Raw genomic sequence first — 13,413 nt, 5'->3', positions numbered from 1 at the left:
GGACCAGGTGGTGAACCGGGGTGTCCCTTCCACTGCGAAAAGTCAAGTATTTGGAGAAAGGGGCCCCTCTTAGTTTTGAGGAAAATTGGTTTGAGAGACTCTCACAGGCTAGCTGGAGTGTCCCTCGCCCCCAGCTGTCTTTTATGTGTGTGGAGACAGACTTCAGGAGGAACCCCAGAAGTCTCTTCCCACTTGTCCAGTGTAACCCCATCTGGGCAGTCCTCCCTCAGTCTGCCTCTGTCCTCCTAGTTGCAGCCGCCTAACCGCCTCCCTCTGCCGTCCCGTCCTATCTCATCAACCCTTCAGAAGATTAGATTCTAGTTCGGACAGGACAGTAAACGAGTTTAGCGAGGAAACAGAGGGCGCTTGGAGAGCGCCCTAGGTCAACTAGACCTCAGTGGCCAGGGCCGCGCTGGAACTACAGCTCCCAGCATGCTGAGCGTCCGGAAGCCCCGCCCCCGCCGCCCAGTGCATTGTGGCCGATGAGTCAGGGCTTGGGGCACTCAGACTTGAGCAGGCAGGACAGAGAGCTAGGTCAACGTTACCGGCCGAGGCAGCCGGAGCGATTCCGAGATGCGGACGGCTCGAGTGGCCCCAAGCGTGGGGAGGCAGCTGCTGAGGTTGGGGGGCACAAGGTGTGTGTATAACTGACTGGAGGGTCAAGGGGGTGGCCGAGGACCAAGCCAGAACCGAACCCCAACTCTTCACAGTTCGCGATCCAGTGCGTTTCTGGGGCAGCCCCGGCCTGACCCTGCCCGGCGACTCTATGCCAGTGGGGCCGCTCAGGTAAGAGCCGGAGGACTGGGGCGGGGGCTCCCCGCTGCCGGCAGGGGTCTCCCTCCCCGTGCTGGCCACCTGCTCACAGCTCTGATAGGGAAAGTAGGGGAAAGGGCAACCCGAGGTGCCCTGGTTGGCAATTAGGGTAAAGGCTCCGGAGAGGCTCAGGCCTCAAACCCTGTGCTCCTTGGCACATGGGCACCACCCATCCTGGCCTCGCTAACCACCCCTTCCCCCAGGCCGTTGCGGAGAAGTCAGATTCCGCCTCCTATGATGCGTCCCACGGGGGAAGACGGGCCAAGGCGGTATGTGGCTCCCAGGCTGGGTGGACCTATGCTGGGGCACACCCACCCCAGGCAGCTCTCTGAGCCCCATCTCCCCCCGGCCAGGAATCGAGGTCCTTCGCTGTGGGTATGTTCAAAGGCCAGCTCACCACTGAGCAAGTGTTCCCATACCCGTCAGGTAAGGGAAGGGGGCAGTCAGAGCTGGCTGGGGATGCCAGTCCGGTTCCTGACAACCTCACCTGACTGGCTCGCCCTTCCCCCCACCCCCGCAGTGCTCAACCCAGAGCAGACACAGTTTCTCAAAGAGTTGGTGGGGCCCGTGTCCCGTTTCTTCGAGGTGAGGAGTGCACTTGGGGGTGGGGGACTTAGGCAGATGGTAAGGAGTTTGTAAAAGCTCCTGGGTGGGTCCTGAGATGCTTTTACCTCCACAGGAGGTAAACAGTCCTGCCAAGAATGATACCCTGGAGATGGTGGAGGAGAGGACTTTGCAGGGTCTCAAGGAGCTGGGGGCTTTTGGTCTGCAAGTGCCCAGCGAGTTGGGCGGCGTGGGCCTCTGCAACACGCAGGTGACAGGGGAGGCCCTGGCACCCCCACCTCCAGACTTAAGGTCTTTTCCATTCCTTGATGTCTGTATAATGCTCATCTTCCCAGTCACATCCACCTACCCCTCTCCCCCCCCCAAAAAAAAACAAACCAGACAGGCCAACATGGCCAAGACCACATACTGATCCTCAGTCCTGGGGAGGTGGAGGCAGGGAGCTAGGGCCGCTCCCATGAGAGCTAGGACACGTACCCTCTATGTGGTCTGGCATCCACCGCTCCCCACACTCACTGTTGGGAAGCGGGAAAAGGAAGGGCCCAGGTCAAGCCCTGCCCTGTCACCCACATTGTCCTGCATGTGGCGTGACCTCAGCTGCCTTCTTCCCCCACAGTATGCTCGCTTGGTGGAGATCGTGGGCATGCATGACCTCGCCATCGGCGTCACCCTGGGGGCTCACCAGAGCATTGGTTTCAAAGGCATCTTGCTCTTTGGCACCAAGGCCCAGAAGGAGAAATACCTCCCTAAACTGGCAACTGGTGAGGTTCCCCTGGGCTTGCAGAGGAAGGCGGGGGGGGGGGACTTGGTTCCCCGTCAGGCCTCCCGGTGAAGGCGTTCCCTCTTCCCACAGGGGAGACCATAGCTGCCTTCTGTCTAACCGAGCCCTCCAGTGGATCTGATGCGGCCTCCATCCAGAGCTCAGCTGTGCCCAGCCCCTGTGGGAAGTATTACACTCTCACTGGCAGCAAGATTTGGATCAGGTCATCTTCCTTTCCTCCCCTCATCCTGCTTCATGCCCTGCCCACTTCCAGGCTCCACTGCTCTTAGCACCTGAGGCTCTGACCAAGCTCCTCCTTCCTCCACAGTAACGGGGGCCTGGCAGACATCTTCACAGTTTTTGCCAAGACACCCATCACAGATCCAGCCACGGGGGCCGTGAAGGAGAAGATCACAGCCTTCGTGGTGGAGAGAGGTTTTGGAGGTGTCACCCAGTGAGTGGATCTGGGGAGGCAGAGGCAGGGCATAGGATGGAGGTAGGACCAGGCTGTCAGAGCTTACCCGGGGAGGCGGGGAGCGGTGCAGATGCTAAGGCGGGTACATAGTGTTTCCCCTTTGGGACAAATAACAAAAACCCAACCTAAAGCTTTGGAACATGCAAACAAGTCCCATATGTAATAGCAGGACGTGGCCACACCTCCTGGGACCTAAGAGCATGAGGGGGTGCCCATGTGTCCTCCCTGACTCATCAGGAAGGGGAAGCTTTATCCCAGTTGCAACACACCTCTGCTGTCCCCCTCGCCTGTCCTGTCACAGTGGGGCTCCCGAGAAGAAGATGGGCATCAAGGCCTCCAACACGGCAGAGGTGCACTTCGACGGAGTGCGTGTGCCCTCAGAGAACGTGCTGGGCGAGGTCGGGAGTGGCTTCAAAGTGGCCGTGCACATCCTCAACAACGGAAGGTTTGGCATGGCGGCGGCCCTCGCAGGCACCATGAGAGCCATCATCACCAAGGCGGTGAGCACCCTGTCCGAGGGTCCCTAACCTAGGCCTGAAGAGTCCCAGGGTCCACCTTCCCCATGTCCCTGTTCCCTTACAGATGGTCCCCACACCCCTACCCCCAGCAGCAACAGCTCCTGGCCTGCTAACTTAGGTGTCCTTCTAGTGTGACTCAGCCAGCTTGGACCATACCAGCCCCTCTCCCTGGGAGACACCCACAGCAGGACCCTTGTGCCCTCTTCCAGGTGGATCATGCTATTAATCGTACCCAGTTCGGGGACAAAATCCACAACTTTGGGCTCATCCAGGAGAAACTGGCTCGGATGGCTATGCTGCAGTATGTGACCGAGGTGAGGGCCTCCCACACCACCCCTCTCCCCGCAGTGCTCATCCAGTTGGCTCAGACTACAACTCCCAGCAGCACCTGGGGCAGTGGGTCTCCAGCTTCACACCAATGCCCTAGGGGATGCGGGGAGGCATAGCCAGCTCGGTGTCTGCCCAAGTGGAAGCGTGACACAGGTGTACTGAGGGGCTTTACAGGTGCTCTAAATGCTCATCCGCCTATACACCACTGACACAGTGACCCGGGGCACCTGACCACAGTGTCGGGTGGAGTGCAGGGACCCTGGTGAGCTAGGCAGATGGGAGATGAAGGCAAGTTCTGATGCAGCACTTTCCCAACCTTCCTCCCCACATCTCAACTGTGCCACCTCAGTCCATGGCTTACATGCTGAGTGCCAACATGGACCAGGGATTCACGGACTTCCAGATAGAGGCCGCCATCAGCAAAATCTTTGGCTCGGTGAGGTCCTGGGCACACCAGGAAGGGAAGGGCCCATTGGTGAGGCCGCTCCAACAGTCACCTCTTCCATTGACTCTTTGTCTCTAGGAGGCGGCCTGGACAGTGACAGACGAGTGCATCCAGATCATGGGGGGCATGGGCTTCATGAAGGTGGGCTAAGGTTTCCCTCAGTGGTGGTGGTGCCACTTGGGGGCTGGGAGCTCATGGAGTCACTATCCTCCCTGTGGTAGGAGCCTGGGGTTGAGCGCGTGCTTCGAGACGTCCGAATCTTCCGGATCTTCGAGGGAACAAACGACATTCTCCGGCTGTTTGTGGCTCTGCAGGGCTGTATGGTAGGAGGGAGGAGGCCCCTGGGAGAGGAAGTGAGGACATGGGGGAGTTTTGATTGGCAGCCTCTTCCTCCCCGCAGGACAAGGGAAAGGAGCTTTCTGGGCTTGGCAATGCGCTCAAGAATCCTTTCGGGAATGCTGGTCTGCTGCTTGGGGAGGCAGGCAAACAGCTGAGACGGTAAGCTTTGGGCCCTGGGCCAGGGGAGGGCAGGGTGGTACATGCCCACTAACCAGACCTTCTCCCGCCTCCTTCAAGGCGAGCAGGGCTGGGCAGTGGCTTGAGTCTCAGTGGGATCGTCCACCCAGAGCTAAACCGGAGTGGTGAGCTGGTCAGTTGGTAGGCGGGGGCGTCCAGGAGGGGCCTAGCCCTCGGTGGTGGGGACTGCCCCTCTGAGCCATGCACCTTTCCACGTCTGCAGGCAGTACAGGCTCTGGAGCAGTTTGCTGCTGTGGTGGAGGCCAAGCTGATAAAGTACAAGAAGGGGATTGTCAGTGAGTGAGCTCCCCCCACCGCCTCCATCCTGACCCTCGCTCTCCCGCACACTGACCCCTCTGCCCATCTACCTGGCAGATGAGCAGTTCGTGCTGCAGCGCCTGGCAGACGGGGCCATTGACCTCTACGCCATGGTGGTGGTTCTCTCCAGGTGAGGGAGTGGCACAGGGAGCTGAGCCGGGAGGGGGACGCCTGCCAGGGTTGGCGTACCAGCCTAGATCTATTCCCTCCTGCTTGTAACAGAGCCTCCCGGGCCCTGAGCGAGGGCTACCCCACAGCCCAACACGAGAAGATTCTCTGTGACAGCTGGTGCATTGAGGTAAGACTTGGGGCCACCTCACGTGGTGGTGGTGATGGTGGGCAGTGGGAGACACCGGGTCGTAGATCTGAACCCCACCTCTTCCCCACCCAGGCTGCTGCCCGGATCCGCAGGAGCATGGCCGCCCTACAGTCCGACCCCCAGCAGCAAGAGCTCTTCCGCAACTTCAAAGCCATCTCCAACGCCTTGGTGGAGCGCGGGGGTGTGGTCACCAGTAACCCCCTGGGCTTCTGAGCATTCTCACACTAGGTCTGGCCCATCAAGTGCCTTCTCTCAAGCCAATTAGGCCCCTTGCACAGAGAGCCTGGGCTTGCCTCTGAGGGGACTTCATCTCCTCCCAGCAGGCACCCGTGCCTGCTCCCAGGAGCTCTGCCTGTCTCCCAAATACAGCCTGTGACAAGCCGTACTGTGTCCTAGGTCCTTCCCTCCCAAAGAAAGCAGTCTGGGACCTGGGGAGTTTGCCTCTATTGCTTTATTTAGTGTTTTACGCAAGTGACTAAAATAAATAGAGTAACAAAGGCAGCTACATGGGGCCCCCCTAGAAACCAAGTTGGATTCCTGGGTCTGCTGTCTGGGGGGACCCAAGCCCCCCACCAGGGTACCATGGACCACTCCCCATCCTGCAGAAGGCAGAGCCAACTGGGGGACCGGAGATAGCCACATTCTGGTGGGAGGAAAGAGCCCAGGAAGTAGAAATTCTTCATATAAAAAAAGAACATGTCTATTAAAAAAAATAGTCTCTAAAATGTAACAAAGTATATTTTAACCCCCAAAAAGATTTGTTAAAAAAATAATAATAAAACTAAAAGTAACCAAAGGTTCCTTATCTACCCCCTGAGGGTAGGGGGAGGAACCAGGCACTGCTGGTGAAAGTCACAGTGGAATAGGTTGTGGGTGAGCTACAGCCACCAGGCAGGCCCAGGCACCAACAGGAGTAAGGAGTGCATGGCCATCAGGGCGCCAGGCAAGAGCGGGAGCACCGAGAGGAGTCCAGCTATGGTCCCGGGTCGGGGGGCGCTACATGACGTCCACAAAGAACTCACTGGGGTTGCCCATGGCCATGTGGAAGCTCTGGCGGCTGGCTGTCAGTTCTGGGGGCACAGAACCCAGGTCTCGGACGGGAGGAGCTCCGGGGGGCTGCACTGTGGGAGGGACTGGGGGTGGGGGCATCATGACCACCATCATGGGATTATATGGGAGGGCCATGCCAGGAGGTGGTCCATAGGGATGGAGTCCAGCGTGGGCTCGGAGATTGGAAGCACCCCCTGTGGAGCCCCTGGAAGGAGGGGGACCCCCATCACCAGTCCCACCAGGTTCCCCACCCCGCCGAAGGCTGCCCCCCCGGCTGGAGGGCTCAGACTCACTGCCACTGCCAGACTTGGACTCAGGGACCCGCTCCTCGGGCCTCCCTGTGCGCCCAGCACCCCCATCGCTTCGTGTAGACCCACTGCTCCGGCTCCCTGTGGGAAGAGGAGTGGCACGCCTTAGCAGCCTCTGGCCAGCCTCTGCCCCAGCTCTTCTGCCCCCCGACCCTGGAGGCGTTGGTCTTTGGTGGCTGACTTACCCTCACTGTGCTGGCTACTGGCACTGCCCCCGCCATACGTGTAGGATGAAAGCTCATGGTAGGGTGGGGGCTGGGGGCTGTAGGGGTGTGGTGCTGGATACTGGTAGGAGAAGGTGGGAAGCAGGGGCCAAGGGGTGGCCCCAGGCAGAGGAGCCAGGGTGTCCTGGTCTGATGCCCCACTTGAGCCGTCATTGTCATTCAGAGACAGGTTGACCAGGTCTGGAAGACAAGGTGGGGTATAAGAGGTCACCACTGCAGAAGGCCAGGACCCCAGAATGCTAAACAGGCCTGCCCACTGCAAACCACACCTGCCAGAACCAACCGTAATAGGGGTGGAAAGTGACGGGGCACAGCCAGGGCCCCTAATGGCCTGGGAGCTCCTGTAGGATGATGGAGGGGTGGCCCTGGCTGCACAGCTAACATGAATGAGTGGACGTCAGTCCATCCTTGGCCAGTGTAGGACACACACCGACTGCAGCAGTCCCGGCTGCAATGCTGAGCCCAGCCTGGGGCAGGGAGGCCAGGCGAGGCAGTGGGCAGAGCGACTTACAACTCTCACAGCCACCACTGAGGTCTCCGAAGACGTAATAGCACTGCTCAGAGAAGGTGATCTTGTTCACGGTGTGCCGGATCAGACCGGCCTTGAGGAGCCCGCTGGCATACTTGCGGGCCTCACGCCGCTCGGGAAAGCCCTCCACGTGATGGTAGAGCCAGTCGACCACGTCCGAGCCTGAGGTCAGCCACAAGAGAAGACGGCTTCAAGCTCTCTGCACCACTCCCATACTCACCCTGCCTGGGCCACACTTGGCTATGCTCTCCTCCTCCTCCTCACCTTCTCATGCTGCCCGCCCACAGCCCCAGCATACCCAGAAAGGCGTTGGGGATGGTAATCTTGAGCCACATGCGGTCACGGACTTCTAACCCAGACTCAGGAGCTGCCATGGCCTTTGTCACAGATGCCATGTCCGTGTGGATCGAGAGACCCCGGCCCTCACAGCCTGCCAAGGCAGAGGATGGAGGAATCGGGGTAGGATCTGCACCCCCTAGGTGCAGAGCAGAGCAGCTGCCAGACAATATTGTGGGGCAGGGGCTCACCGTCAGGCAGGGAGGGGCCGGACGTGATGGTGCTCATGGAGGAGGAGCCCGGGTAGGCTGGAAAGGTGCCAGTCAGCGCAGCAGAGTGTGACACCCAGGCAGCAGGGTCGATTGGCTGGATGGGCTCATCTGAGACACAGGGGTAGTCCCTAAGATCATCACGTCTCAGCCTCCACAAAGCCGGGCTGGTCCCTGACCAAGTTCATAGCCCGCTTTCACCATCCCTGCCCTGGCCCGCATCACTCACTTCGGGGGAGGGTGAAATAAGCCTGCGGGGAGGGGTCCCAACACTTGGCCACGGTCAGCATGATGGGGCTGTGGGGAAGAGATGGCCAGTCAGGGGGCAGGCAGGCAGGCAGGGCGGGGCAGAGGCCTCAGCCGAGTGGAGGCGTGGGGCAGGAGTGGGTAAAGGGGTGAGGGTAGAAGGTTCCTTGATGGGGGCTGACTCACCCACACAGCTAACTCCGGAGGCACAAGGCTGAGACAAGCCAGTGCACACTGGGCAAGCTCACGCCCGGGACACCCCAACTTGCCAGAGGATGTGGGCAGGGATGATACCATGCTCAAGGGAAACAGAGACTTTTGCCATTGACCAAGGAAGACAACAGAGTGACTAGCTAGAGACGGATGTGTACAATCTGGAATTTCAGGAGTCACATGGTGGGGACCTCCAGATTTACATGTCATGTCATATGATGTATTTTTACTTCATGTACATGGAGGGATCTGTCTTCACCAAACAGAAGGCAAAGGAGCAGAGACAGGGGACAGGGCACTGGGGCAGTGCCAAGGCTCACCCAGGCTTGTGCACGATGTCCCTCAGGACCCGCACGGCATCATCGTTGCTCATGTTCTCGAAGTTCATGTCATTCACCTGGAAGCCAGTGGGAGGGGTCAGGTCAGAGCCCCGGGAGTTGGACAGCCCCGGCCATGCCTCCTGCTTGCCCCCGACTCACCTGCAGGAGCATGTCCCCCGGCTCGATGCGTCCATCAGCCGCCACCGCCCCACCCTTCATGATGGAGCCAATGTAGATGCCACCATCGCCCCGCTCATTGCTTTGGCCCACGATGGAGATTCCCAGGAAGTTGTACTTCTCTGTGGAGGGAGCTGAGGTGAACACGGGGAGTCTGCAAGAACCTAGAGCCTGTGCCCTGCCCACCCGTCAGCCCCAGCCCCCACCCCGTACCCATGTTGAGCGTGACAGTGATGATGTTGAGTGACATGGTGGAGTCTGTGACGCTGCTGAAGGATGAGGTCTGTGATGGGAAAAGCAGGAGGAGCTGGGAACTGTCCTACTAACACCCAAGGGGGAAGCCCTGGGGTTCCCACGCATGTCCCCCAGCCCTGGCCATCCTGCGGGAAGCCCCTCACCCTTTCCATGCGCGGTGGCCGCTGTTTCCTCCGCCGCCGGTGGCGCTTGAGGAGGCGGGAGGCGCTGCTCTGCTCAGTGGAGCTGCTGAATCTGCCAAGACAGTGGCAAGAGGAAGACCTTGTGGGCCCCCGTGGTCTGGGGGGGGGCCAGAATGCTAGGGGCTGTCATGTGGGGTCGTACCTGCTCATGGTGTCATCCTCGTCCGAGTCCCCCAGGCTGGTACTCTCCAGCTCGCTGGTCATGAGGGTAGAGGAGCTCTCGTACCCAGCCAGGTGGCGGTCCAGCCTCGAGGGGCCGCTGGGCCTGTGGCCCCCCACTGAGCAGGAACACAGGACCCTCAGGAATCAGGTTACCCCCCTGCTCCTCGCCTCCATCCAGGGGCCCAGCCCTGCCCAGCCTCCTCCAGGGCCCGGCCTCCCTCACCGCCATGCTCACTGCTGTCTCTCCTGCGAGGCCGCTCCCGCCTCAGTGACACCACTGACTCCGTTTCTGTCTCGGGCTCCAGGTTTTCATGGCTGCTCGATACATTGGGGCTGGAGGGATGGAGGCCCCACCCACGTCACAACAGGGCTCCCTGGCCCTTGCTTCATCCTTCCCCAGGGGTCTCCACTCTTGCCCTTCCCTGCTCTCAAACACCCTGAGAACTCACTGGAAGGATGGAGGCCTGGAGTCCCCGATACCACTGGTCCTCTCTGGTGGCAGGGGAGGTAATGGTGGGGGTGGAGGTGCCAGCTCTGTCCGAGGCTCATGGGCTGGAGGGGCCACCTCATGTTGGGGAGTCTCTGATGACACCAGCTAGAGAGGTGTACATGACAACGTGGGGCTCAGCCGGGAGACGGACGGAAGAAATGGAGTCAGCGAGACAAAGTGGATGGGACTTCATGGAACAGGGAAAAGGATCCCAGAGAATAGCAAGCACAAGGGGGGGGGCTTCAAAAAGTGCAGGGAAAAGGGAATTAAAAGACAAGTTAGGGTGGGTGGGTACAGGGAAGGGGGCAAGGCTTGACCTGGCAGTTAGACTGCCTGCATCCTGTATCAAAGCACAATGGTTCAGTACCAGCCTGTGGCTCCTGGGAATGCCAGGCGACGGCTCAAATCTCGAGTCCTTGCATCCCATGCTGGAGAGCCCTGCATTGAGTCCCCAGCTTGCGCCGGGCTCAACCAAAGCCAGGGTCAGCATTTGAGGAATGAACCAACAGATGGGAGATCTCTGCTCTCAAAATTTTAGTTTTTTAATTTATTTATCTTTTTCCACTGCTCTCAAACTTTTAAAAAGAGTGAAATTTATTTTGGTGCCAAAAACAAACAAAAACCTGGAAGCCCAGGCTTCATTTTTATAATACAAATTTTCAAGTCCTCTCACGGCAGAGGGGGTCCCAAACAGGTCCACAGAGAACTGGGGCCTCCGAGGACTGGTGGGGCAGACATAGAGCGAGGCATGGGACAGCCAGGGGAGGTGGAAGAGACAGGGCCCTTACCCAGGACACTACCCTTCCATTGAAGCAGGGCAGGCGGGCATTGTCATCTGAAATTTCTTCCTTCACCACCCTGCCGAGGGACAGGAGAGGTCACTGAGGCCAAGCCAGCCTCCCCCAAAACCTCCATTCCCACCCACAGTTCCTCCCAGTCTTCATCCAGCTCAACGACGCTTCTCCTCCAGAAACAACCTGCTCCCACACCGTAAGAGACCTCCACATTCAAATCCTTCTCATCTGTCCCTACTCACCCTCAGCGTGATGCTGCCCCTAACACTTTCCACAGTCTTAACTCAAAGGCCAACACTGACGCTTACCCAGTCTCCCAAAGCATGTAACAGGCGCCTCACCAGCGGCCGTCCCCAAACTAACTGCTGTTCCTTATATGCCTTTCCCTCAAAATGGCTCTGGTTGTCATGAAAGCCTTTTCTCTCCCACTTCCCTTCAGTCTTTTTCTAATCCACTTTGGGAGAACTGTCTGGACGTGCCATCTTTGTTGGGGTGAAAACACTCATTAGAGCAACTGACGTTATCTCATTAGGCTGAGCTCAAAGGGGGAAGCCAGGTTTGACAGTCCCCTGGGCCTCACCTGGGACACAACTCTGCACCAAAAAGCTGTTGGCGCTGACAGTTCCAGAGTTGGGCCCCCACCCCTCGTAGTGGACTGGACCTGCACACACCCCCTCTGCCAGTGACCCCCAGTCTGTTAAGCACCATATCCTGGCCACACAGTGCAGCAGCTGACAGGCTTTAACAAACACTTGTTGACTAAACAAATAAATATGTGAACAGTAGATTCTTTGATTTCTCCTCTCTCCCTCCCTCCTTCCTTCCCTCTTTCTCTCTCACAACACACACACACACACACACACACACACACACACCATCCCTCACCCTAAAATCATGACATCCTGTCAGATTAACCCTTCAGCCTAATAAGGTTCTGCGGTGAACCTTATTACACCTATATTTAGGGTGAACCCATACATGCTGAATTAATACACTCGTTTTTAATGTGCTCACACAGCCTGGCCAGTACAACTAGTATTCCTCCCGATGCAAAGCATCTCAGCACAGCGTGGCCCACTCCATGTCATCTGACCTGTCGGCCTCTACGCCAGGGAGGACAATGATCCTGGCCGCAGGGTCCACTGAGTGCCAAGTCCATGAACTAAGCAGTTCACTCTGCTCATCTCAGACAGGAGAACATCCACTTGGGAAAAGTAAACTCAACCGCTGACAAACAGCAGAGCCTCGACTGAAACCCAGGGTAACTCCCAAGATGGTGGGAACTCTCTCCAGGCAGAGTCCACTTGGTCCCACGGTCCTAGGACTCAAGCTATTTCAACAAATCATGCAGCCTACTTTCCAAAGCAAGAGTGGTCATTCCCCACAGCAAGAAAAACCAAAAGGGTTCGGTCTGCATTGTGCACCGTCCCCTGTAGAGCCCAGGAAATTCCAAATGACCCCAGGATGACCCAAGCTGTTCTGCACCAGTCCAGACCAGAATACCCCAATACAGCTGTTGGTATCAGCCAAGGCCCCAACAGCCTTACTTGCTCTGTACTGTGTGCCCCAATGGCCACGTCTGGCCTGAAAAAAAAATCAGAATTAACCAGGAAAACCTTATGGAGTCTGGAGTGGCCCAAGCAGGCCTAGGATAACCACTCCGAGACAGCCTACACCATCTCAACATTTTGTTTTCGCATGAATACACACTCCAGTGTCCACCCAAACAACTCTGATCTGTTCTAGAATGTCCCAAACCGCACCAGAGTAACCCAGTCCATGTCAAGAGATTCCAGGCTATCTCACCTAACCTGCGTTCTGCAGGACCCGTCTAGCCCGGCACAGGCCCCACTCCCCCGCCTCCCGCCCACACACACCAACACGTCTGGGTGCCCGCACCCATCCCAATAATCCACTTTGTCCCTGTGCCGCTCTCTGCCCAGCTAACCTTGTCCGTCCCGGGACTGCCAATCTGCTCCCTCTCAGGCCACACAAGCCCAGGATGGCCCCCAGCTGACCCTGTGCACACCCCCCTCCGTAACGCTCCATCCACATGGGCACAGAGCCCCCCGACTTAGGCCTCGCGCTCACCCGAAATCCTGATCCATAGATTTGAAAAAGTACTTGGCGCCCGCGGGCCGCTGCAGCACGCTCTTGAAATCTCCTAGGGTGATGCGCTCGGCGGGGACTGGGATCTTCACCAGGTAGGGAGTCTCCTCCTCGTCCAAGTGGTAAATCACCTTCGTCTCCCCGACACCACCGCCCCCCGTGCTGCTGCCCGCCATGGTCTCGCCCGCGCGCCCGGGCTCCGCCGCCCACCCAGCGGGGCTCTCCTCCGCCGCGCCTGCGCACACTTGGCGAGCCGACAAGAGCGCGGCAGGCCCGGGCTCGGTGGGACGGGGCGCGGGGACGGCGGAGGGCACACAGCGGGCGGGCGGCGAGGGGGCCGCGGGATGCGCCCAGCGCCCAGCGCCGCCGACTCGGCCACCGCGCGCCGCAGCCGACGTCGCCAGCGCCCGCCCCGCCCACCTCTCCCCATGTCACGTGGCACGAGCCCACCCCTCTCCCCGCCCTGCCACGTGACCCTCCATCGTCACGTGACCCACCGCTCCTCCCAGCGCCCCCTCCACGTGATCCCTGCCTTCAGCAACGGTTTCCCAGTTCTACGCCGCTCCGCCCCCGAGTGTGCTCCCCACCGGGGGTGACCCCGACACGGCGGGAGAGAGTCCTGCCCCGGAGAGCGGGGACCGCGCCCAGGCGGGAGCAGCAAGCAGGAGCTGGGGGCGGGGAGCGTGGCGGGTCCAGACCGCAGCGGGAGGGTAAGGCGGCTGGGGAGCTGGCCGAAGACCCCAGGGGGCTC

The 13,413-nt window shown here is 59.2% G+C and overlaps 2 protein-coding genes across 3 annotated transcripts; one reads left to right on the top strand and one right to left on the bottom strand.

Annotated features, from left to right (window-relative positions):
• Positions 1-469: 469 nt before the first annotated feature.
• Positions 470-5,440, top strand: ACADVL (acyl-CoA dehydrogenase very long chain). Of its 2 annotated transcripts, none has more exons than XM_058675469.1 (20): positions 470-620; positions 711-786; positions 1,017-1,082; positions 1,167-1,239; positions 1,334-1,398; positions 1,493-1,627; positions 1,994-2,138; positions 2,231-2,360; positions 2,466-2,591; positions 2,914-3,112; positions 3,340-3,444; positions 3,810-3,896; positions 3,984-4,046; positions 4,127-4,228; positions 4,306-4,403; positions 4,482-4,554; positions 4,645-4,717; positions 4,797-4,869; positions 4,962-5,037; positions 5,131-5,440. In XM_058675469.1, exons 1-20 carry the CDS (start codon positions 574-576, stop codon positions 5,269-5,271), a joined length of 1,953 nt encoding a protein of 650 aa, XP_058531452.1. In that variant the 5' UTR covers positions 470-573; the 3' UTR covers positions 5,272-5,440. The 2 variants fall into 2 exon arrangements, with proteins under 2 accessions (XP_058531452.1, XP_004594883.2); XM_004594826.3 differs by having other exon boundaries at positions 476-635.
• A 51-nt stretch (positions 5,441-5,491) lies between these two features.
• On the bottom strand, positions 5,492-13,100 carry DVL2 (dishevelled segment polarity protein 2). The gene is made up of 15 exons (XM_004594823.2): positions 12,645-13,100; positions 10,548-10,617; positions 9,719-9,864; positions 9,493-9,602; positions 9,250-9,385; positions 9,069-9,159; positions 8,884-8,953; positions 8,653-8,792; positions 8,494-8,570; positions 7,944-8,011; positions 7,697-7,825; positions 7,468-7,599; positions 7,152-7,331; positions 6,602-6,820; positions 5,492-6,497 (listed from the first exon to the last, which is right to left on the bottom strand). The coding sequence occupies exons 1-15, from the start codon at positions 12,836-12,838 to the stop codon at positions 6,055-6,057; spliced, it is 2,205 nt and encodes a 734-aa protein (XP_004594880.2). The 5' UTR covers positions 12,839-13,100; the 3' UTR covers positions 5,492-6,054.
• Positions 13,101-13,413: the final 313 nt, after the last annotated feature.

The sequence above is a fragment of the Ochotona princeps genome, chromosome 17 (genome assembly GCF_030435755.1).
Source record: "Ochotona princeps isolate mOchPri1 chromosome 17, mOchPri1.hap1, whole genome shotgun sequence".
NCBI classification, from domain to species: domain Eukaryota; kingdom Metazoa; phylum Chordata; class Mammalia; order Lagomorpha; family Ochotonidae; genus Ochotona; species Ochotona princeps.
This window is presented reverse-complemented; position numbering and strand designations above follow the sequence as displayed.